A 27,264-nucleotide genomic window follows, 5' to 3' on the forward strand; every position below is an offset into this window, starting at 1 on the left:
ACAATACTAAGACATTGATGAAAGAAATTAAGAATTACAGACAAATAGAATCATGTGTTCATGGATTGGCAGAATTAATAATGACAAAATTCCATGATGCCCTAAACAATTCAGTGTACTCCCTTATAAAAATTCCAATGGCTTTTTTCAAGATAGAGAAAATAAGTCTTAGCATTGATGTGAAACCACAAAATCCCTAAGTAGCTAAAGTAATCTTGACAAAGAAAAAGTTAGAAGTAACACATTCTTGTTTCAACCTGTATTACAAAACTATAATCATATTTCCTTTCCTTGAGTGAGATTACTGAACTATCATGCGAGTAAGTGATCAAATGAAAACATCTGCTAAAGTGAAATGTCCCAAATGTACAGTCTATTTATGAAGGATGATGTTTTATTTGAGAAACAAGTTTATCAAATTATACAAAATACTATAAAGAATCGTATCATCATCCCCAGCACAAAAATATCTTCCTTATTTCTGTGAACAGAATATTAAACGAGTCTGTAATAATACGACATCTGCCTTTTAATGTTACCTAACACGACATCTGCCTTTTAATGTTACCATTTTAAAAACAAAGTATATATGAAAATTATATCATGTGCTGAGTTACCATGTAACTTACTCAAGGAGTATAACTGTTGAAAATGGCATCTTATAATAGTATGGTAGTCTAGTGGAATTTTGGAATATATAGCAGTCTGAATTTGGGAAATTTTCATAATTGTGCTCACTACACTTATGGGCATCAGTGTTTTGCTGAAAGCTCTTTTGCTATTATTTTTAGGCTAAAGGCAAAAAAAATCTAGGATTAAGGGGAAGGTGACTTGGGTAAATGTTAAAAGAAAAAAAGAGAAAGCAGGGAGTAAGAATAGAACTCTTTTTAAAATAGTACAAAACTCATACTGCAGCAGTGCAGGGGACAGTGCCCAAGGCTGGAAACAGATCACTGTCTGTAGCTTCTCACCTGTTCAATGAATTGCAAGAAACCACTCAGACTCAGGGTCCAACAATAATAGCGTTTATTTAACAAGAAGGAGATTGGAGAACAGAAAACAAAATGAAGATATTAATTATATTTGACATATTATTAGTTATGCTATGTAAGAATAAAAATTTATAATTTTAGAATTACCTGTTAGTGATATAATCTGTCACATTTTCAATATCAAGCTCAATTTTTCTATTTTCATCCATTAATTGATTATATGCTGCTAAAATATCTGAAAAATCTTTTGCAATATTAGAAAGTTCAATACTCCATGTCTTTTGCTTTATGAAAAAAGAATTCATACATGATTTAGCATCTCATAATATTATATAATAATAAAATTAGATGTAAGAGTTGAGAGTTAGGAAAAGAAAATGTAGCTCTAGTGGAATTTAAGGAAGGGTCTACTTACCATGGTATAAAAATCATTAAGTTTTTGCAGATATTCATTTTCAAATGTTTTTTTCTTCCAAGCTAGTTGTTCATAGACTCTTTTTAAATCATTTAGCTAAGAAAAAATATATACAACAAATAAATGAATTATGGAGTGACATCTTTTTATAGATTATGTAATAGAGGTGCCATTTATGCAACTGATAAATTGTTAAATATTGATTAAAATAGTATAAAATAATAGCATGGTGCATTTTAATTTAAACTTAAGGAAACTGATGCAATATTCTGACTAACTATAGCAAATCAAGTCTAATAGTGTTCAAATGAGAAATTGGTCATGATGAAATAGTACATTTCAGTTATGTTGTAAGAATTGATAAGTATTAGAAAATTTTAAAACATAAATCAGTGTAACAACAAATTAAGGATAAAATTATGAACATGCCTAACTTTGAACAAAAAATGTTATTTATAAATTTCTACTTTATTTCCATAATTTAAAGCTAGCACATGCAAAAATTATCCAATTATAGAGAACCAACAGAAAATATATATTAGTCACTAAATGCTGACCACATGTCCACTGAACTCAAGAATATATTTGTTTTTCAGTATTGTTAGTAATCATATTTTATAAAGGATTAGTTATAAAAAAATAATGAAACAAAATGTTACATTATGATAATAAATATGAATGTATAATGTCAATGTTAGATGGTATTATTGAATACCTAGGACAGCAAAAGTTCCTATTCAATACTACAATAAATGATGTTGGATATACACATAAGGAAATTAATAGCTTTTATCTTTAAGAATAGTAATCTAGGGCCTCCCTGGTGGTACAAAAGCACACAGTTTCAGAATTGTCAGATTGTTATCAGCATTGTCAGACCGTCACCCACATGGTACAGCAGACCTCTCCAGTCTCACCTGCTGCTCTCCTCAGCAGTATATTTCGATGGAGCTACCTGTTCTGCTCCCCACTCTTAGTGAATCCTCTCACCCCTGGCATCTCTGACCTATACCTGAGTTCTTGTATGCATAAATAAATTTTTTAAAACTTAAAAAATGATATTAATAATACAGTGACAATAATTAAAAACTTGCCATAACATAAAATCATTTGGAATGAGTTCAGCATAAAAGGGAGGGACTATATAATGCTAACACAAAAGAATAATCAAGAACCATATAGAAGTATAGATAACCTAAAAAAATTATTTTAAAGATTTATTTGCTTATGCTTATAGCACTGGGGTACAGGCCACGGATATGATGGATGAGAGGATTTCACCAGAGACAGACTGAGGAGCAGAACAGGCAGATTGACAAAGTACACTGCTGAGGATAGCAGCGGGCGGGTCAGAAGAGGTCTGCCATCTATGTGGGTCAGCCCCCAGGCCTGGGATCGAATTTGTGCTACAGTGACTTTGGAGAGCTTCATAATGCAATACTTTAACCCACTGCGCCACCAGGGAGAGCCTGTCACCTAAAATTTTAATAAGATATTCAGTCAGTTCTACCCAGAGTAAAACCACACAGTTTATTCTCATGACTCCTTTTTTTTTTTTAAACATTGTATATAAAGTTCTAGCCAAAAAAAAAAAGATAATAAAAAGAAAACTTTTTTTAAGATTGGGAAGAAAGAGCTAAAATCACAAATATTTGCATGCAAAAAGATCTCGTATATTAAAAAAAGCTAGGAAATCTACAAAATAAAATAAAATACTAAATTGAACAAATTTAGCAAATTGCCAGGTTAGAGATCCACATATACCAATTGGTTCTATTTCTATTCATTAACAATTAAGTGTCTGAAAATATAATTATGAAAACCTGTAGTTTAATAATAACAGAATTAATAAAATTGTTAAGAAAAAAAATTACCAAAAAAGTACAAATCTGGGCCCTCCCTGGTGGCGCAGCGGGTTAAAATAATATTTTATTCATGAATTCTTTCTAACATTACTGAGGGAACATTACATTTATAACATGTTTTGGTTGAAGGCCATAATTCATCATTTCTCTGTATTTATATATGATATTATATGTAATATGTATTATTATGTCTGCATGCATACAGCACATTAAGTTCACTGCTAAAATCCACTTCTATCCTTTACCATATAATTTATCATTTTAGCCAATTTAACAAACTTTACAAATTTGTGTTATCCTGGCGCAAGGACTCATTCTAATTTTAGTGTTTGTGCTGCCAAAGAATGTGAGTAACTTTTCTTACTTTTCGTTTCACTAATACCAATTTGTAAAATTTCAAAAATTTATCCTTTTTACAATACAAATAATGTTTGCTGAAGATATAAATTAAAAAATAATAAATCACAAGTGATAGTGAAAAAAAAAAAACTATAGACTTAAAACAAAGTGAAATAAGTCCAAAAGTGAAAACATTTTTGGATGGTTTTACTCATCGGTGGAATATAAATAACTAAAAAAACACACAGGCAAATACAGTCGAAATACATTTTGGACTTAGTGAAGGAATTTAATGGTTACCAGATGGAACAGGGAGATGTGAGAAGGGGTGGGAGGTGTGGCTGGGTGGTTTGATGGAGGGTATATGGAACATGTGTACATATGGATGAGTAAAAAATGTAACTCCAAAATAAAAATATAAATACAAATTAATTATAAATAAAAGTACAAACTAACAACATTGATTTTATGTTTAAGGTGAGATTATTTTATATTCAAAGAAACAATCTAAACGCATCATATTCAAAGCAGTATTGCTGGTAAAGAGTAAGAAGAGACTTAGATCTTGAATTGTGAAATAGTTGCCATACAATTTCCCACATACAATAAATCTAGGATTAATAAATCCTAAATAATATATAGGATTAATAATATGAAACTTAAGAAATTCAATTAATAACATTGTTATTAAAAGTATTGAAGGAGCCTCCTGGGTGGCAGAGAAATTAAAGCCTCAAACTATTGCTAGTCTCTGCTGCTTGAGTTTGATCCCTGGCCATGGAGCAAACCACATGGTCCACACCCCAGTTCTTGTATAAATAAATAAATAAAAATAAAAATCTTACTAACAGTATTGAAAAAGCAAAGTTAAATTTTAAAATTTTGGGCAATGTGAAAATGCAGGCAAGCTGAAAGATAAGGCACATAATTTTTTACTTGAGTTCTAGTACATTACTACATTTCAAATTTTAGTATTTTTCAACATAATATTACTTTGGTAAAATGACTATGATATTAAAAGTTTTACAGATAATCATCGTATTTTGTTTTTAATGCTTAAAATTTGAGACCATCATAAATAATAAGGGTCTAAGAAATTATTAGCCATTAAAATAATTATAGAATATAATATGAAGTATACTGTATAATAAGAAACACAATTGATTACTGTATACATATTATATTTATATCAAAATATAAAGTCTATGTGCTTATGCACAACAAAATATTAGCAATGACTTTATCTGAGTATTGAGATTATAAATCATTATTTTCTTCTCACATGAGTATTTCTAAACTTTGAGGCATGAACATTAAATATGAGTACCATTCAAAAAGTCCCTTTAAATAATTTTAGATACAGTTTGTATAATAAACCATGTTAGGTGTTATGTGGAGTATAAGAAGCAAGCAGAATCTATGGTAGCAGTTACAGAGCATTGTGCTGGTGAAAGTCTCAATAAAAACTAATTTGAAATGAAAAACAAGGAGAGAAACAAAAATAGTTAATAAAGAAAATTCTTTCAAGTTTTGCTGCAAAAGATAATAAGAAATGCAACTATACCTCTTAGAGAAAGATTAAAAAACTAAAACCTTGAAGTATTCTAAAAAGAGATATACAATTAAAAAGAAACAGAGTAAAATGAAAGAAATAGAATTAGAAGATCATATGATTATATTTTAGAAGTTTGAAAACTGTAGAATGATTAAATCCAATATAACTTCTATTTTTTAGATTTTGAAAATTTAACTTAAAAGGTGAAAAATCCATATATAATTAGAAGAGATATGCAAAGTTACCACAGCAACCTATATTTGATTATGATTATAATTTGAAAATCTTACTCTATGATCATTAAAATTATGAATTAATCTCAAGAAGAGATAAGTAGTCTGATAAGATCAATCATGATCAAATGTGATAAATGCAAGTGCACATAAAAAAAAAAGCATTAAATTCAAACATGTAAAAAAATTTAAAACACCAGTTATATTTTCACCAAGCTGTCCTATTAGGCCTAAAAGTGAAAGAGATTTAAATTTATATTAATTACCTAAGTAACAAGAATGGAAGAATTTCACAGTTCATTTTATAAAGCTAGTATAATCCTTATAAGAAAATCTCTCAAAAAAGAGAGAAATTTAGAACACTACAACATAGAGTAACTTATGAATATGGAAAAAAATCTCATAAGCCTTTTATCCCAAAAGCAAGCAGAATTTATCCCAAGAATTAAAAATGGTTGAATATTTTTTTTTTATTTTAATAGGTCAAATGAGAACTTATCTTTACAAATTGCATACAAAGAATTTTCTATACTCAACATCTATTCCTGATACTTTTTATAACCTAGCATATTTTTAAAATCATTAACATAATAATGAACATCAATTTTTAAATCAACATTTAGATAAGTTTAAGTACATTTTTAAAATAAAATAATATTTATGCCACAAATACAATATACACATAATAATAAATTGGTACCTTATGAGAAAAATTAGTAATATGTACTTTTATAAATCACATTTTCCCCACATAATGAATATAAATTTCATATATTGAAATAATATTTAAAAATGCATTGTTGTTTAGCTCTACCACTGAATGGAATCATAAAAAAAAATCAGTCTCTTTAGATCTATTTCCTATTTGTTAAGTTGATAGTTTTATCAATAATTAATGGAATATATATTGAAAAATCGATGCTTAATTTAAAACTGAGCATATGAATCAAGAATAAATCCAGCTGAAAGACCTATTAAACAAAAACCAGAAGACATTGCCAAAGAAATAGAAGACACGGGGAATTCAAAGTTATACCATGCTCTTAAATGGAAGAATTTACATAACTGAAGTGTTCATTTTACCAAAAGAAATATATGGTTCAATGCAATCCATATCAAAATTTCAAAGGATTCTTCAAAGGAATAAAGCAAAATTGCTGAAATATATATGGATACACAAAAGACCCAATCAGCCTAAAGCAACCTTGACCAAAAAAAAAAAAATAAAACAAAACAAAAAAACATGATCATGCTCCCAGAATTCAAACTATAAGGTTATAGTTATCAAAAAAAAAAAAAATTGGCATAAGGTAGATACACAGACCGATACAACAAAATTGAAAGCCCAGAAATAAACCCACATTTATTGGACAGTTAATCTACAATGAAGGAGTCAAGAGTGTAGGATGGAGAAGTAAAAGTATCTTCAACAAATTCTGGACATCCACATGCAGAAAATGAAACTAGACCATCCTCTCACATCATTCACAAATATTGACTAAAAATGGATTCAAGATTTGGATAAAAGACCGGAAACCCTAAGATACAAAAAAGAAAATATATGTAAAATAATTTTTTTACTTCAGAGCTATCTTTAGTGTTTCAATACCATGGCAAAGAAAGAACAAACAAAAGTAAATAAGTGGAGTTTTTCTAAACTAATACAGCAGTTCCACTATCAATGAATGCAAAAACGCTATGTTGAAGACACACAGGTGCAGTCCTGTGTCCAAATCATGAAGACAGATGAGTGGATTAAGAAGAAGTGGCACCAAATGCCCAAAAGTAGATGACTGGATTAAAAAGATGTGGTACATATACACAATGCAATATTACTCAGCAATCAAAAAAGATAAACTCACACCTTTTGCAGCAACATGGATGGAGGTGGAAGGGATCATGCTTAGTGAAGTAAGCCAGAAAGAAAAAGAAAAATACTGGAATAAAAAAAGAAGATGTGGTACATATGAATGGTGGAATATTGCCGAGCTATCTATAGATGAAAGCTTGCTATTCAAAACAATATAGATAAAATGTAGGGGATTATGGTAAGTGAAATATTTTGAAGGAAAAACACAAGATGATTCACTCATTTGGGAAATACAGAAAAACAAAACAAAGAAATTGAAAAAAAAAAACTAAGTCAAAACTAATATTAGAACTATGACTGCAGAATTAAGGCTACTGAGGCAGAGGGGGTGAGGCTAAGAAGGGAGGTGAGCCAATGGTCTATAGTAAAGGGATAATAGTGCTTCAGTGATGGGTGTAGCTGAATGATATACATCTGAGGAGTGTGACCCTATAGCCCTAAATCATATGCAGTATTTCAAACCAATATCACCACAATAAGAATAAATAAATCAATAAAATAAACTTCAATTTATTTTTAAAAATTTGGATCAAAATGTAATTTGATGTTTTATATGTTATTTGGATATGTACTGCACATAGTGTGTGGCCTAATAGGCTAATAAAAAGTACTGAATTTCTAATGTATATATATTTGTATATAAATGATACAATATATAATAAAGGAATTAATTTTTGTCATTTTTTTCTACAAACTGAATAACACATAAAAAATTTGGCTGCCTGATGTTATTCAATAAAATGTGAATATCACAAAGGATTTCTAAATCCTTAAGAAACATGTCCTATTATCAAAAGAATAAGAACATAAAATATAGGTGGATTTTATATCAAAAAAGCAAGGATTGCTTGAAATTTGACTACAAAAATCCCTAAAACTATGAGAATTTACCTAAAATTCAACTTGGATAAAGAAAGATTAGAAAATATTTTTTTACATTTAAAAAACTCATCTTGACAATATTTTAAAACTATTTAACCATTTTCAAACTGTTTTCTGGTTTACATGTCATTCTTCATCAAAATGAAAAAGGTAAAATGTGTTTTCATAGACACAATGACACAAATTAGAGAAAAGTGCATGCTAATTAGATAAAAACTAAATTGGAATCATGATATGCCTTAAAATTTTTAAAAATCACTTAGGTTGTATCTGCAATTAGGCAGCACAGATCTTTTATTTTTCACTTGAAATAGAAGTTTCAATTGCACACCAAAAAATATAAAGCATGGAAATGATTCACATCATTGCTTTTAATTGGGTGCTTAACATACCCTCTGACGATCTAGCTTAACGGTTTTTCTAATGAGCAAAATGCAGAAAAAATTAACATATCTAAACATCATGTTCCCTCTTCCCTGGAAAGTGTTATAGTCCCCATGTGATTTCTATAATTGAAAAGTATTACTAACCTTATACATACATTCACAGGAGCCCATCAAAAATAACAGGAGAACCAGACGTGCCATTTTAGAGATGATCAAAAGAGATTAAACAGTGATAGTGATATTTTTCAAAATGAAAAACGACAGCTTGATTAGGAAATTGAGGTCATAACTATTAGACAACACTATATAATATTTTAAAAACTTTTATGATTGTGCTATGATTCCCGAATGCTTACAGTTAATCCTGGAAAGAAATGACACATAGTAAAACTACATGTGTTCTATTAAATCATCAATTAGTAACTGACAGTTTACACTCCACACTCCACCTCACCAAGTACTTTTCCATTTCACAGGGTGCAGGTTTTTTTGCTTCATTTTCCCTCTCTCCCACCATCCTTCCTTTATCAAATTACTCATTCAAAAAACATTTATTGAGTGCCTAATATGGGAAAAGCACTGTGCAGGTTATGCAAGAAAATAAAATTCACAATACATCTCCTTCCCTTAAAAGACTTGCTGCTGAATTCTTGTGACTATTTGCTTCATTCAATTCCTTAGCTTTGCAGGTAGAGATATGATTAAAAACTATGTTCTAAGGTGTTTCCTCTAGTAGAGTAACCTTGGAAGTCTCTGCATCAAAATTTATTATAGAGAAATGAAAGAAAATTGGGTATAAGTATTTTTATATCTAATTTAACATATTTAGAACATAATATACAGATATACTTACAAAACTATAAAAAAATATCGCAATGGGGGAAAATCATGAGCTAATTTTTCATGCAAAATCGCAATGGGGAAAAAACATGAGCTAATTTTTCATGCAAAAGGAATTACAAATGATTCCCCCAAAAGATATATACTCATCTAATAATTAGGAATTAATTTTAAAAAGCATGAAACAGGCCCTCCCTGGTGGCGCAACGGGTTAAAGCACAGCACTAAGAAGCTAAAGCCACTTCCGCTTGAGTTAGACACCTGCCTGCCTGGAGGTGACCACATGGCATGGCAGACCTCTCCTGACTCCCCTCGCCCCCCCCCCTGCTCCCCTCAGCAGTGTACTTCGTCGATCTGCCTGTTCTGCTCCCCACTCTGTCTCTGGTGAAGCCTCTCGCTGCCCCCTGAGCCTTTGGCCTGTACCCCAGTTCTGTATGCACAAAAAAATAAATCTTTAAAAAAAAAAAAAGGAATGAAACAATTAAAGGGCCCAATAAAAGAAAATGACAAAAGAAAACATGTAGTTTAACTCTAGATAGGTATACCAATTGGTACATGAATGTCTATCTTGTTGCCTTTTACTATGCTATTATAATTTTTTATCATTTTATCTTTTACTAGTATTTACTTTTACTATAGTATATGAGATATGATGAAGAGCAAAGTAGGAAAAATGAGTCAGAAGGGAAGGTCATAGTGATCCCAAGTATGAGAGGACTCAATCCATTATTCCTAGTTTCAGGCTGATGGAAGCTGCCAGCCAGGAGATACAGGCAATTTCCATAACCTGAGGGTGCTCCCAAGACTAATGGCCACCAAGCACACCAGGAATTCAGTTCTAAAACCACAGGGGTTAATCTTGCCCAAATGGAATGAATGAATCTGAAAGCACATTTATCCTGCAGTCTCCAGAAAGAAATGCAGGATTGCCTAATACCCTAATTTTGTTCCTAGAAGCCCTGCCACAGAGGAATCAGCTGAGCCAGGAACCAAAGAAATTTTGAGATAACAATCAGGTGCTAATTGAGCTGTTAACCTTGTGGTAATTTGTTATGCAGTGATAGGAAACTAATATAGACAGAATATTGGCTAACAATATTTAATTGTTAACAGAGAATAAATTTTAGGTTACGGTTCAAAACTAAAATCAGTACTTATTAAATTTTAAATATGAAATCTCACCGTTTTTGTTAAAGCATATAATTCATTTGTTGATGTCACCGTCTCCTTCAAAACTTCAGCCACTGTGTCTTCTTGCTCCTCAGCACTAATATTAAGGTCCGATAATGATTGACATAAGTAAATATATACATTGTTAATTTTATCAAACTCTTTCCTAAGAGAAAAAGAAAGTTGGTTTTTTTTCCACATTGAAAGGAAAATATTTAAGATATTTCAATTAGTTTCTGAGTTAACAATGTGAATCAATGGAATTTATCTATTACTAAAATTTTGGCCATCTAAAGCAACTCCTGAAAAGTACCACAACATTAAAAAAAGAAGAAGAAGAAAAAGAAAGAAAAAAATCAGATTGGTAGACTTATTTGAAACCCAGGAACATCAAAACTAAGTCATTTATATGCAATAAAATCCTACAAACCAAAATGAAATAGAAAAATTACTCAATAGATAAATGAGCAGAGATGATAAACAAGAATTCACAAGAAAAAAAATGTCAGTGACTAACAAATGCATGTTGTGGTTATTGAACTGACCCAGATTCACATGCACTAAACACAAATGAAACTGAAAGATACAACCTTACCACAAATATGAAAATAAAGGGAATACTTCCTATGCTATTGCTAAGGATGTAAATTGGTGCAGTCACTATGGAGTAATGATATGGTGACTTCTAAAAAATAATTAAGTATAGAAAATACCATATAATCAAGCAATTCCACTTCTGGGTGTTTAACTGAAGGATATGGCAACACTCATTCAAAAAAGATGTAGGTAGCTCTACATTCACTCTAGCATTATTCACAATAGTCAAGAAATGGGAACAATCTATGTGTCCATCAACTGATAAATGGATAAAAAAAACACAATGAAATATTACTGGTCTATAAAAAACAATAAATAATATTTGCAACAAAAATACACCTTAGTGGGATAATGATAAGAGAAGTAACTCAGGTGGAGATAAACAAATACTTTATCATTTCACTATTATATCAAAGCTAATAAAACAAAGCAAACCAAAGCAAGCCCTTAGATTCTGAAAAGAAAACGCTGATTCCTAGAGTGGAAGAAGTATGGGGGAAGGTGCAGATGAATCAAGTAAAGGGGGCAAAATGTAAGGTGTTGGACAGAATTTAGGCTTTAATGTGTTCATAATGGATAAAGAAATGAAGCAAAAACTCATGGAAATTAAAAAATGCAGATAGAGATGCCATCATAGTAGTTTTACCACATTTTCCTCAATAATTGATCAAAAAAAAGCTGTAAAATGAGAAATGATAGGGACCAGTACTTCTCAAACATCACCTTGGGATTTTTATTTATTTTTTTGTTAAGTGCATATTCAGTAAGACTGAATGGACCCTAGTATTCTGCATTTTGAATAAAAATCCAGGTAATGCTGATTTGGTCCACAGACCACGAATGAAATAGCAAGAACATACAAAGAAAAACTTCCATGTTTAGTAAACTTGACCTGAAACAGTAAAGTACAATACACTCAATAAGCAAAGTGCACAAGAAATATTTTCACTTACACAAATAATCACTAAAATGCCCCCACAAGTCCAAATCACTGAAGCAAATAGTAAGACTCAACAGTTTTAAATGGGTAGAAATTACATAATATTTTCTAATCAAAATGCAATTCATTTAGAAAGCAAAAACGAAAAGATAACTGGAAATTAGAAATTCATAATAAAAATTTTTAAAATATATTTAACAGATATGTCAAAGAAGAAATCCTAATAAAATTATAAAATACATGTAGCTGAAAGACAAAGAAGTTATAATAAATCAGGTGAATTAAAAAGGTAAATTATTTAAAGGTATAATATTTAAATAAAATATTGAATAAGGAAATATAAGCATGTTAAGAAAAGGATATTATTGTAGGAAATTATAGGTTTGCTCAAAAATTTTGTATTGTTCATTTTAATCATATTTACTTGATTCTATTTCCATACTGTTGAATAAGTTTGTTCCTATAATGAATCATTGAGCATCCTGAGCAAATAAAAAATATGCCATACAAGTCATAAATAATTTGAAACCAAAAGGAAGAATTAGAATTATCATAAAATATAAGTACATCAGAGAAATAATTAAAAACACTAGGATGCAAAATACAATTAGTCAATATATAATTGAAAACACATTTTATTAGAAATAAAATAATGCAAGATAAGAAGTAGATAGAAGCTATGTTTATAATACAGGGTTATAAGATTTGTTTTTAGTAATATCCTATGCAGTATGTATTTTTGGAAGTCATTTTGCATAGATCATAAATATTTATTATTCCATAGACAACTTGACAGTATGTACCAGCTTTATAATGACAAAAAAATCATGCTTTAGGAATTTATAAATAGGTATCTATGTATGTAAAAGATAAATAATTTGGGTTTACATATACACTTAAATACACATGGGTAATTTAGATTCTTCTCTTTAAATTTTTACAAGAATATATATATTATATTTTAAACTAACCAGTTATTTCTAAATAGTATAAGTAACAATTACGAAAAAGTCTTACTTGTAGGCTTGTATTTTTATTTCATCATAATAAATATCCCTTTCCATTTCTTCTCTAACTCGTTGAGCATTCACCTTAACAATTTTACAGTGTTCCATGGCTGCTTCAAGTTCTCCATGAACTTGTCTGTATAGCTCCATTACCTAAAAATGAAAAATATTTTTGATAATATATGTGCATAATTACTAACTAGAAGAATCATGTTAAGAGAAAAAATCAATGAAAGGACTTAAATTTAGTTTTGATTTAAAGAAATTGTTTTTTACAACTTCTTTTTCCCCCCTATACTTAGTATTTAACATGTCTTCAGCCTCCCTTTCTTTAACCTGAAAGACATCCACACTAAGGATATATAAAAAATTAGTGAAAAATTTTAATATCCCAGTTCACATTAATAGAGTGAAATCATTACCTTTTGCCAACAGAAAACTCACCTTTTAATATTTTTATTTATTGAATAAACTTTATTGTGAAACAGTCAGTAAGCATGAATTTAAAAAAGAAAAGCATCTGTAATGCTCTAACTCAGGAGTGACCATTATTATCTTTATTTGCAGGTCCCCAAAATTCCATTGTTAATTGTTTCCTTTAACTGTCAAGTATTATAAATATTATCCCTCTCCTAATTCTCTATGAAGGAGAAACAGTGGTTGTAATGGTAAAGGATGGAACTACAGGTCTAGTGTATTGTTAAAATGCTTAGTGAAATAAGCCAGAAGGAAAAGGAAAAATACCGGATGGTTTCTCTCATAGCAAGAGTATAACGGACCAGGTGAGAAAATAATAATAATAATGAACAACTATGTACCAGAGACATTTGACAGGGGTGGAGTGGGGAACAGGATCAAAAACAATGGGGGAAGGGAAGTGCACTGGACTATGGTGATGGCACACCCGTGACTTGGTGATGGGAAGCCCATGAGGATTACAACTGAGATGGAAAAATGCACAAAATGGTGTAAAAATAAACTATTATATTATTTTTAAAAATTATCCATGTTCTGACATGTAACAAATTATAGTTCATAAGTAAAATTAGTTTCTATTTATTGCTGAGTAGTATTGCATTGGATGACTATACCACAATTACTTAACTGTTCACCCCTAAAGGACATTTGAGTTGTTTCTACTTTTTAAGAATAAAACTAATAAGAACATTAAAAAAAAAAAAAAAAAGCTGGAGGGAGGGGAGTATGAACAGGCAGTGGGGAATGAGCAGGTTCTGCTCCAGGGAGTAAAGTGGTAAAACAACATGATACAGATGTGCCATGGGAAAGCAATAATTTTCATTAATTTTTAGAAAAGCACAATGTCCTCACTAGCTGCAAGATTGTCCCTTTAGGTGTAGGAGTGTACAGATATGCATTTTGGCAGAGAGACTTTATAAACTGGTTTAGATAATATGGCCATTTAGCTTATTTGCAACAGCCAAGTCATGGAACCAACCTGACTGCCATGAACAGGCAACTGGAGAGAGAAACTGTGAAATACATACTTATCAAGTATTCAGCTATTTAAAAAGATGAAACAATGACTTTTTGGATGAAATGGATGAAATTTGAGGTGAAATAAGTCAGCAGGTAAACACAGTTAGTACATGACAGAATATAAATGGATGCATATAAATAGCCAAAGACAACAAACTGGCAGAACACAACAAAAAATATTCTTAGACTGAAAAAATAGCCTGGTTACTAGGGGATGTCCAACATGGGAGTTGTTGGCCCTGAAGCTCTAATGGGGATAGGTGTGACATTTACTACCATAGTTAACTAGATATATAAATTATTTGTAAACCAATAAAATTTTAGAAAAATAACAAAAAATAAATAAAGTTGACCTCTTGTAAATGGTAAATAAAATGCAGGTGAATTTTCAATGAAAATAAAACCTTCAATTTAAGCTTTAAAACTTTGAAGATATGTTAATTTATTACCGAAATGTTATTGCAAAACAAACGAACAAAGCTGTAAAATATATAATCATTTAAAATATATATATATATAATCATTTTTTTATTCATTTACCTCAAATTTTTTCTTATAACATTCTCTTAGAGTTTCAAGCTCACGGTTCCGCTTTGAGATCAACAGTGGTGTGTGTTCTTTCATGTATTCTATGTCCTCTTGAAGCTTAAAATTAGTTTCTTCAAATTCTGTCTTTTTTCCTTTTAAAAGTTTTAGTTGATGAGCTTTATGTTCAAAATGCCACTGTAGTTCTATGATATCTCTCAGATAGGCTTCATGTTCTATGCACACAATGATAAGAGCAAGAGAAAATTAGATTTTACATCAAAAGCTCCAGAAAAGATCTTCACTTGACAATAGATAAATATGAGATGCCTCAGTTTCAGAAACTACACATCTAAGAACCTTAGTAAATCTAAAGAAGTTCTTAGAGTCCTGCTTGGTAGAATATATTTCTTATTTCACTCATCATTGAAAGGATTAATATATGCTTCGCAAGTTAATAATTGTTTGGTACAAAGCCAGTTTATTATAATCAATATAGCCAGTGTAGGTAACTCCAAAGTGAGAAAAATTACAATTCTCAAAACTACCTAAAAGAAAAAAAAATAAGGCAGGAGTACAAACATCAGAATGGAGAAGACAAATTATTATTATTTTCTGATAATTATGTATCATAACACCAAAGAACAACTAAAAACATATACAAAGGATATTACCTAATGTAAAATTAATATGGAAAATAGTTTATCTTTATAGTGAAAACAGAATAATCCTTGAACTGGCAGAACATCACAAAAAAATTGAAATGCATAAATGTAATAGTAATCTAATGAAATTGTGCAAGTCTATATAAGAAAAAGATGAAACGCTATCAAACACCAAAAAATTAAGTTCAAATAAATGCATAAGTCATTTGTTTTGTATAAAATTAGCTTGAATTATAATACAGAAATTATCAACTAATTTATAAATATAAATAAATCTCAACCAACAGACTGGGACAGTTTTAGAGAAGCAGGTAAAAATTTCTCATTATTATTAATTAAAGTTCTAATGTTAAACTAACCTTGCAGTCTTAGAATAGAACTGGAAGCTATCTTGTGTTTTTTAAATCTTTTTAAGTAACTTACTGTCTGGGATTTCCTGATGCCTTCACTCAAGCTATTTTGCATTTATAGCTTTGGTCTCGGGCTCTAGATTTCTATATTTATATTGTGTTCATCTAATTTTGTTCCTAATTTGTTAGCTTAGCATATTAGTAACTTCTTTTTATATCTGTACTTAGATTTTTGTACGAGTTTGAAGGTAAAGCCCACTTCTTTAGCATAAGTGTTGTTATTTTTCACAGGACAATTTTTATTATAGTTAAATTTTCTTCACAGCTATCAATATTTATATTTATTCATCAATACATTCTTCTGTGAATTTATCTAGTTCATAAAAGTTTCAATATCAAAAAAAAAGCTGCTCTAAATATCTTCATTATTGTTAATCATTTCCACATTTTATGCACTGTTTTATTCATATTTATTTTACGTATATTGTTTACTAAATTCTTGATTAAACTTGCCATTGTTTTTTTTGTTTTTTCATTATTCTCTTTTTAGTGATCCAACATGTTTTTCTATCTTCTGAACTATACTTTTCTCATTATCTTACCATTTTCCTGCATACTTGTAATCTCATGTATAATCCAATATCTGGAAACTGAGTCATCTTCTGTTACTACTTGTTCACACTTATTCACACTCATTGTATCTGAATGTTACTGAGTTCTAGGATATTTCATATTAAAATATTCTCCACTTATTTGTTAGACACATAGAGATCAAGAATTTCAGTCACAGTTCATTAGGATCAGTACATTAAGAATTATAAAGTATTTTATTTGTTTTCTTTCACTGACTAAGTGAAACAAGTAAATCTCCTTGCTGTTCTCTCTGATGTCAGGTCTAGTCATATGTCATTCTCATGCTGAAATAAAGAACACTGGGTTGTCAGCATCATGCCTTTACTTCTAATTACACGTGTGATTTGGATGAATCTTAGGCTTTGTCCCCAGTTTATTGTACCCAGTAGATATACTACAAAGGAGACTCAAGAATATCATGGCTCCAGGGGCCTCCCTGGTGGCCTGGTAATGAAGTCTCAGAGCTATCTCCATGAAGGCCCACAGCTGTAGCCTGAGTTCCAACCCTAGACAGAGAGCTGACCCATATATGGCACAGCAGCCTCTGTCTTGCTAGCTGCTCCCTTAGCTGTGTATTTCAGTAGAATAAGTATATAAACACTACTCTGTCTCTGTCTCTCTCCTTCTCACACACACACACATACACACACACACTACCTGCACCTCTGGCCTAACCTCCAGTTCTATGCAAAAAATAAATAATTAAAAAAATAAAAACCTCGTTTTCTGACATGCGTTGGTTTTGTCCATTTACACAATAAATTAGAAATAAAATCAAAAGAGTATGTATGTGAAAATAGTTAAATATTTGCAAATTAACTTATTAAAAATAGATCCAAAAAAGAAGTCACATGTGATTTTAGAATGTATGTTTGAATGAAATAAAAGTGAACTCACAGTATATAAACATTTATGAAATATAACTAATGCAAATTAGACATTCATGACTTTTAAATACTTATACCAGAAAGGAAGGTATTAAGGAAATAATCAAGCATTCACCTAATAAAAAGAGAAACAGGTTAATCTTAAATCAAGCAAGAGAAAAAATCAGTTATATCAAAATTAGAAAACAAAAAAATCAAGAGCAAAAAAGTGATTTTTTTTTAATTTATTCATATAGAACTGGGGTATAGGCCAGAGATGTGAAGGGTGAGAGGATTCACCAGAGATAGAGCAGGGAGCAGAGCAGGCAGATGACGAAGTACACTGCTGAGGGGAGCAGCGGGCGGGTCAGGAGAGTTCTGCCTCGCCATGTGGTCACCTCCGGGGTAGGCGGGAATCGAACTCATGCGGAAGTTGCTTTAGCTTCTCAGTGCTGTGCTTTAACCCACTGTGTCACAAGGGAGGGCCAAAAGTGATTTTTGAAAAAGATAAAATTGACTAAAAAAAAAGAGTTAGTGTACAAGTTAATAAAATAGAAAATGAGAGATGCCATCACTAAGGCTACTATAAAATTAAATAATTGTAAGAGAATACTATAAACAAAATATGGCCATAAATTGGACGATGAAAATGAAATGGACAAATTCCTCAGAGGACACAAATTATCAAACTTAATTTAAAAAACAAAGAGAAAAAAGAAAAGATCTAAAACCAGTAAAAAAAAAAAATGAACTAGCTCTTACAAACTAAATATGGACTGCTTTATACATAAACAGATAGCCATGGATAGAAAACTCAATAGTCATGCAATGGGTAGAAAATTATTTTGAGAAAGTGAAAAAAAACAAAACAAACAAAACTTCAAAGTTGAAGCTTGAAAATTTAGAGATCAAAATTCAAGCTAAGTTAATATAATAGGATAGAGCCAATGAAATCCCTAGGATACTAACAGAGGCAAAAAAAAACAAAAACAAAAACAAAAAAACAAGAAAAGCCTACTGACTTCTATAGATGAGATCACCATAAAATGTAGACATTATAGTAAAAATAACAAAGATCATGAAGAGTCATAAGAAGCGAGGTACAAATGATAGATCTGTTGTTCACTATCCTCCCTTGGGATAGAGATATTTTCTTGTCACATAAATTCTTTGTTTAGACATATTACTTATTTTGGCCAGAGGATATGAGTACAAGTGAATACATGCCAGTTTCAAGCTAACAGTTTGAGGGATATCCTATGTTTCTATTCACTCTTGTACTCTTGTCATTTGTCATCTGAAAACTATGTCCCTAGGAGCTACCAGCCAAAGACAATGAGAAACACATGAAGCAAACCTGAACCCAACTGTCTTGAGCAAAGCCCATAGAGTATGTTGTGTGTAGATGATCCTCCCTAGCCAACCTACAGAACTAGGATTGAAAAAAATAAAAATGTGGAGTGTTTTCAGTCATTGAGTTCCAAAGAAATATTTTACAAATGACTGGTGTAGTAATAAGCAGTTTATTCACCTAACAATTGATGTTTGTTATTGACAAAAAGAAACAGAAGATTGAATGCTGAATTCATTAGTAAGGTCTTCCTCCATAGTAGAGGTACTCTACTAGTACTTATGAGACATAATTACCTTTGTATCATATTGTATCATATCCTTTTTGAAAGGTCAATCCCCAACATATTCTAACAGATTTTCTGAACACAATGTCAAACCTTTTGCCATTTCCTTGTGAGCTTTACAGCATGTCTTCTTCAAGGCGACTTGTCTTCAAGAGATTGTAATATAGAACTTTCCAATATTATGTCAATAAACCATTAAAATCATACATTTTATTTTTCTCCCATTAGATGATCACAGGGAAGTACACATAGAGCCATAAATTCAGGTTAGAGAGGAAACAGGAAATGTACAGAAACAAGTACACTGGAAGCAGCCAGGAAGTCTGAGTCATTAGCTTATTTGTATTAGGAAGGAATAAAAAAGGTAAATAAAAAAGGTACTCTTTTATAGAAAATCACTGCTATGCATATCCAATTTTATAATTTGTAAGTTCATAGACCACTCAATTCATGACAGAAAAACGTATTTCCTTTTATCTCTTTAATAGGAAAGAGTGAAGGGGTTTAGGTTTATTAAGATTATTGACTGCCAGTCAGGCACCACATACTGTCATTTTGATGAGAGGGATACAGTGATCAAGCAGAGGAAGGTAGCCACAGTGAAAATATTTCAGCCACACACTTCACTACTGTCTTCCATGGTCCTCTTGCCACTGATTATTATTGCCTGAACTTAGCAGGAAGACTTATGACAAAGATATATTTGATGTAATCTTTTATAAATCATTTCATGATCCACAAAATGAAAGATAAAATTCAGGGGTGGGGTGCTTTGTTGATAGGTAGATCTGGAAAAATAAGCCTCAAAATATCTAGAAAAAGGTGAATTTCTTTAACTTTCTAAAATATGTCTAAATTGCATACATTATATTTAATGTCAAAACCATGGAGAGAAGAACTTTTTCCTGTCACATAGGCTAACTATTGAGACACTAGTAACTACGAACTATGTAATTATATAATTTATAAAAAACTTCACAAAATTTAGATTATATATAACACATATCATAAAATAAACATATTCCTAAGAGCTCATTAATAAGTTATAAGCAGAAAACACTGAAGAAATGCATAACGATGAAATTAAACTTCATTGTGTACATCGACTACTTAAAACAAGGCAGATGAATATAAATGTCAGTTTCTTAAGCAAATCTTTAATAGCATGAAATAAAAGACAATCAAAACAATAAATTAATCGCCAATGGTAAGGATGTATTCCATCTAAAAATGCATTCATCAGAATGAGCATTTATGTATCTCAATTGAATTTTATTCTATACTTTCTTAAGCAGAACTACATATAGGCCCTAAACTATAATAACTAAGATCTCTTATAAAGAGTATATGAGAGTATATATCAATTGATTAGCAAAATGTTAAATTAAAGCTGTCCTAGACATTGACATTTCTAGCACTACTACTGACAAGGAAGTGCTTCCCAAATACCTTACTAAACTGCAGATGATACCCTGTGGATGTGAATATGAATCTGTTCATAAATCTAAGAATTTCTCATGATGTCTATTCCTACTTTACTGTAACCTTAGGTACCTCTAAATCACTAATATTTATGTGTGCGTGTCTGTATTTACACATTGCATACTTATGTCATTGTATTAGTAGTATATGCATAAGATAAATACTATTCAGAAACAGAATTACAAGATAATACAAATTTGAAATATAAATAAAAGTTCTAATCTTTTTATATTTTGAAAAGTTATTTGATTTTTTTATTTTAAAGGATTTTTCTTGCAACTCTTTGGAATGTGTACAACCATATTAGTTTGCATTTGTTGAAGACAATATAGATCTATGTGTGGATTCATTTGGACACATAATTTGAATGTTATTGTTCTAGAGCACATCCATTTTCACTCCAAGGTATCTTGGTTTAACAGACAAGATATATGGGAATCCTAAGTTAACCCCTTTATAAAGCATGTGAATCTTGAATTAAAACGTATACCCTAATAGTGTATAAAATTTCCAGGCAGAATCAGGTAAGCACAGATTTATAAGAATTAAAAGTTCACACACCTTTGGGTTGTTTAGTACTTTACCGCAGGTTCCTCACTCTCTAGTGTAGACAAAAGCATTCTTAAACACTTTTAAACACTTAATAACTGCTTACATTTTGGAAACATCTTAAATTTCACTGCCTATAAGAAGTAACCCAAGCAAATTTACTCCAAAATTCCCATAAGCAGATGCATATAATTCCTAAAAAATATCACTTAGAATTCTCATTTTTCTAAATTTAAACATTTGGCAAATGACACCAACTGGCAGTAACTTTAGATTTCTAAAAAAAAATACTGGAGTCATTAGAGGAATTACTGGCCAAATGTTTACATTGCTTTGGGTACCATAAATCCCAAGGAATTGCTAATGCCAAATGACAGTTTGTCCAGGTTTGCACAATGTAGTCCCAGTTTAAGTCTGTGGACGTGGCATGATCATTAAAGGCATCTTTCAAAGCACACTGACTTGAATGCAAGCTACTACTCTGTGTAATTCTGAAGATACATGATTTTTTTTTTCCCAAAGCTTCAACTGATTATCCACATCTCACTAACAAAGTAAGTAACAATATGAGACTTGCTTATTATTACCTCTCTGCACAGCTAGTGGGATTTCTTGAAGTCTCCAGATTGACCATGAATCGATTTTCAGGTTAATCAGTTCCTTTCTTGATTTTTGTTGTCTTAAAGCTTCTTCTGCTTCTGCACGGTCAGTTTCTAGACTTTTAATGAGATGAATAGCCTCTGACAGCAATGTTTCCATTTCCTGCTTTAATTCTGGACACTTTTCACCTAAAATAAGAATATATATTTACAGTTGTCAGTGAATCAGTCTATAAAACAGATAATAAGAAGGTGGGTATTAGTGGTACCACTATTCATTTTTAAACATTTATATTTGTTTTCGAAAAATGAATTAGCCTTTAAAAGGTAGTTTTAGTATACTCTAATCACAACACCAACTATTTATACCCAGCAAAGAGACTTTAAATGAACATTGTATAAGATAATTACAATAGCTATATTTCAACCAATATCTTTATGCATATCATCTAATCTGAAGGAAAAAAATACATATTCTTTTCACAAGCAGTATTATACAGCTTTGTTTTTAAATTAGGTTAATATTTTCTTGTAGACTATGAGAAAATCAAATCATAATCATTTTATCCGGTAAATATTGAAAATATACATAGCTTCTAGATAAAAAAGACATTAAATTTTTATCTTAACAGATAACATTCCTGGCCAGCCTTGCCGGAAATTCATTGTCATTTCTAAATTCTACTCATTCAGTTATAAAACAAACTAACTCCTTTAATTGAGAATTATCTGTGACTCCAGATTCACAGACCTGTAATGGCATAGTTTAATGCTAACAAAATGATTTACACAGGTATTCATTCATCTATTTATGGACGATAAGGCTAGAAAGTCAGTTATGTTCCAACCGATATGCTGCACTCTTCTTGGATCAGTAAGGCAGATGTGCGTATTACTCTGGTTAAATTTATACTAGTAAATAGTGATGTTTGCCAGAATGTGACATGACAAGAAGACATAAATAAACACAAAATATCAAAAAAAAAAAAAAAAAAGGAGTTCCCAACAAACTATAGCTGTAGGGAAAAAAAATAATAAAATTGGTTCAAGAAAAAAAAAAGACAAACACACTAAACCTTTGTTTTGTTCAGTTTCTTTCTTTTAGTTTTTTGACCATCAAATCACTAATTTTCTAATAGAAGATAGTGTAACACAATTGTGATAACGGCTAGATCAGCAGTGACTGCTTCCACCACTAATTTTGTGGACTTGTCAAAGAATTTTAGCATGGTGACTAAAAGAAAAATACTTGAGAAACATGTTTCTCTATTGCAATCCATAAAAATTATCTTTGTGTGGATAGGGCCTTTACTTGGTTTCATTGTAAATGATCTATTGTCTTATTTTTTCAAATTCAAACAAGTCCTGGACAATTTATATCATAATTTTTTCTATTTTTTAAATAACATGAAAATTGAACACTTGTTCTCTGAACAAATTATGATCCAATTTCTATAACAAAAGTTCAGTCTGAAATATGTGATGAAGTTTATGTGACTTAAAATTAAATCATTTCTGACTGAATATATGTATGCATATATGTTAATATTAATATATATTAAGAAATATATGTTATAAATTAAGAAAGCTATCTTTTATGTCTGTACAAGATGTTTTATATAATGTTTCTATAATCACATTTGAAAATAAAAACTGGGTATAATAAATTAACATATCTCTAATTATATTAACATCTTTGTCAATATTTTTTCATGAATAACATCTCAATAAGTTTAATTGTTTCATATTCAATAAATGAGAAACTATCTACAATATTTTTAGCAGAAACAAGTACAATAAACCTTTCTCTTTCTGATATAGTCTTATGTTTTAGTGTCAAATATACAAGTTTATAATAAACATAATTGTAGTTAATTTAGCTGTTATTTTGACCAGATATATTTTGTGGCCATTAATATCTCAATCTTTTCTCCCACCATTTGACATGTGAAAAATGAAGAAGTAATGAGTGAGGTTTTCATTCTTTGCAGGCATAGTTAGTGAAAAGGAAAACAGTAGAGTACCACCTAACTATAAAAGACATTATTGAGGCCCTCCCTGGTGGTGCAGCAGGTTAAAGCACAGCACTGAGAAGCTAAGGCCACTTCCGCATGAGTTCGATCCCCGCCTGCCCCGGAGGTGACTACATGGCGTGGCAGACCTCTCCTGGCCCACCCGCTGCTCCCCTCAGCAGTGTGCTTTGTCGATCTGCCTGTTCTGCTCCCCACTCTGTCTATGGTGAAGTCTCTCGCCGCCCCTGAGCATCTGGCCTGTACCCCAGTTCTGTATTCACAAATAAATAAATCTTTAAAAAAAAAAAAAGACATTATTGAAATTAAAAAAACCTTCCTTTTACATTCGTGACTTTATTAGTTATCCTTCACTATGGGAGGATGTGTAAAGCACTGTTTGTAATAAGGGAAAGGGGATGTGCTTAAATCCAAAAATACATTCAAAACTGCTGATATAATTTTAATTTTATACTAGCATATAAATTATTTCACACATATGTACATACATACACAAAGATTAATCTTGTATTCATATGTATAATATATATATATGTGAGGTGTGTGTATGATGATATATAACATACATATATACACATTCATTTATATGGGAATGAGGGGAGTCAAAGGGGGGGAGAAGAGGGAGAGAAAGAAATGCAATGTCCAATTTGGTAGCAATGAAACATAATACCGCTTTTAAATGCAGATTTAAAGTTAAAGTTAAAAATTAAATTCCTCACTCTCACTATCAAGCGTCACATGCTCAACAGCTAGCTGCAGCTAGCAGATTCTGTATTCAACCGTGCGATATACAACATGATTACCATCTAAAATTTTATTGAAAGCATTGAGTCAGTTAACTTCTTGAGGTAGACAGGAATCACTGCATACTCAGGACAAAGATAGTATATGATTAAAAAAAAATTAGAAATGTGATTATTGTGAAAATTAGAAGTGGATTAATAAAAGTAAATGAGCTTTTAAATATAATTATACTTATCGAAGTATAAGATATAGGTTTACCTCTTTCTTCTGGTTTCCCCTCTTCCACTGGTGGTGTAAGACTCCAACCTTCTTTCATGTCTTTTGTGGAAGAAATTCTGCTCCTATACAATAAGAAAGAAACAACTAATTAATATCAAAGGTTGCACTTAAACGTAATGAAATTTTAGGTGATACTCTTACATTGAATTTTAAATGTCTGTGGTGAAACATTGTGCATGCTAATTCTAATATATAGAAGGTTAACACAGAAAAAATCAATAGAGTATGGGCTCATTACTTCATAGTAAATTAGTAAAAATGTCAAATGTATGACAAATGACAAATAATGTTGAGGAAATATTAAAGCAGCAATTTTGGTGAATGAAATTGGTCTTTCTAAGAGTGTTGCTATCAGAAAAAGGGAGATCTTATTGAGAAAAACTGGGGTGAGTGATCTCTCTAATTTTAGTTTATCACATTTTAGAGAACCAATTTAATTTACAAGCAAAAATACCATTTTAGACTTGAATAAGCTTTACAACTTTTTCAAATTGGATATTAAAATTTCCAAATTATGTTTTATATATATATACATACATATATATATACATAAACATATGTATACACACACATATATATTGTTCTTTCAGTTAAAAGTTCTATATGTTGATTAATGAAATATTTATTTGTCAGTATTTCCCTGATGAATTCTTGAATCCTACTCTAGTTTTCATTGTACTAAATTTTTTTTCTGACAGAAGTGCTAAAAAGCCTGCATCAGCAACATAGCCAGGAGTTTTATTTTATTATTTTACTAAATTATTTTTTCATTATTAATGATTGCTTTAACTCTGGTGAAGACAAGCTCTACTGTTGTTCTGGTAAGTAATCAGCAGATAGATAAATCAAAACATGGAACCATGATTCTTGGAGAATAAGGTCTGCATTGTCCCCTTTGGTGTTAGCAATCCACACCATGAGTGCCGGCTGCTTTCTTCATTGCCACCACTAATCTGTGGGCTGGGGGATGACAAATGGGTAATTTTAATGCCACGGCCCTCTCCCAGTATGATCCAGCAGTCTCTTTTATTTACTAAATTTTCTCTTGGTGTAATTTTTTAAAATTAGATTCCTTATTTTGGCAAAAGCTGAACCTGACCATTTTGGGGGCAACTTTCATACTTATTTTTGAGGTGGAATGAAGTATGAATAGCCCAACTCTTCCACTTTCAGTGATAGCCTCCTATGAAAAGTTCTGATTTCATTCTCCTGGTCTTTTAGAAGTGAAGATTATCTACAGGAGGTTAGTCATGAAAATGTGCACATGAAGAAACAAAGGGAACAAGAAAGGTTCTTACCATTCTTCCAAAGTAGTTTCAAACTGTCAAAATAAGAGATCTCAATAAAAACCAAATTTTAAAGACCTTAAAAGCAATTGTAAACTTAAGCTTGAAACCACTATAAAATTGTAAACATATTACTTAGCATACTGTTGGGTCTCCCTGGTAATGCAAGGGTTTAAGTCACAGCACTATGAAGCTTTTGGCAACCACTGCAGCAGGAGTTCATCTCTGGCCAGGGAGCTACCCACATAGTGCAGCAGACCTCTCTGGTCTCACCTGCTGCTACCTAAGCAGTGTATTTCAGTAGAGCTACCTGTTCTGCTACCCACTCTGTCTCTGGTGAATCCTCTCACACACACCTCCAGCCCCCTCACCTCTGACCTGTACTACAGTTCTGGATGCATAAATAAATAAATCTTAAAAAAAAAAAAAAGGAAGGTAGCACATGGACTACAGATGATTTGATGGCAGATGAACTATAGTGGCAATATCAGAGTTGGGAATCCTGTAATTCCAAAAGTCCAACAATAACATAAGCCAATGTTACCTTAATTTAAAAAAAAAAAAAAGAAAGAAAGAAAGAAAGTAACCAAGAAGAAAAAATCAGGCAGAAATCAACTATTTTGTTAGTTCCTAAATAATCTAAATTACAAAAAATAAACCAAATAAAGCAATACAAAACAAAAATAAAAAATAAAGAGATTTAGACTTGGAATATAAACCTATCTGTAGTCTAAACAGCCCAGGAGAAAGGATGGAAGAAAAATTAAACAAAATATTTTATTTATATAGGATTTTTCCATCATTTTGCAATGTTTTCTCATTCTTTGAAGAAATATTAAGAAAACATTCTCAGTAACTCTACTATGAAGATTTTCTTTTCAATGTTCAGAACTGCATGTTAAGTGATTGGATGAGCTTATGACACAATGCATTGCTACTAATCATGGGCCCTACAGTTTTCATTCTCCTAACAATGAAAATCACTCTGGCTTGATGGGCAAGCTAACTGGAGCAGCTATTAAAAAAAAAAA

General features: G+C 31.0%; 1 protein-coding gene across 1 annotated transcript in view; it reads right to left on the reverse strand.

Moving 5' to 3' along the window:
• The window catches only part of CCDC178 (coiled-coil domain containing 178), a 232,663-nt gene that overhangs the window by 199,627 nt on the left and 5,772 nt on the right, over positions 1-27,264 (reverse strand). Inside the window, exons 4-11 of the mRNA XM_004683996.1 lie at positions 26,246-26,268; positions 24,927-25,009; positions 21,883-22,083; positions 15,129-15,349; positions 13,102-13,244; positions 10,560-10,713; positions 1,408-1,503; positions 1,140-1,276 (exon numbers count right to left, since the gene is read on the reverse strand). Of these exons, the coding sequence (XP_004684053.1) occupies positions 1,140-1,276; positions 1,408-1,503; positions 10,560-10,713; positions 13,102-13,244; positions 15,129-15,349; positions 21,883-22,083; positions 24,927-25,009; positions 26,246-26,268 (1,058 nt within the window). The remainder of the gene's footprint in view (positions 1-1,139; positions 1,277-1,407; positions 1,504-10,559; positions 10,714-13,101; positions 13,245-15,128; positions 15,350-21,882; positions 22,084-24,926; positions 25,010-26,245; positions 26,269-27,264) is intronic.

The sequence above is a fragment of the Condylura cristata genome, unplaced genomic scaffold, assembly GCF_000260355.1.
Source record: "Condylura cristata isolate star-nosed mole 26May11 unplaced genomic scaffold, ConCri1.0 scaffold00016, whole genome shotgun sequence".
Classification (NCBI taxonomy): domain Eukaryota; kingdom Metazoa; phylum Chordata; class Mammalia; order Eulipotyphla; family Talpidae; genus Condylura; species Condylura cristata.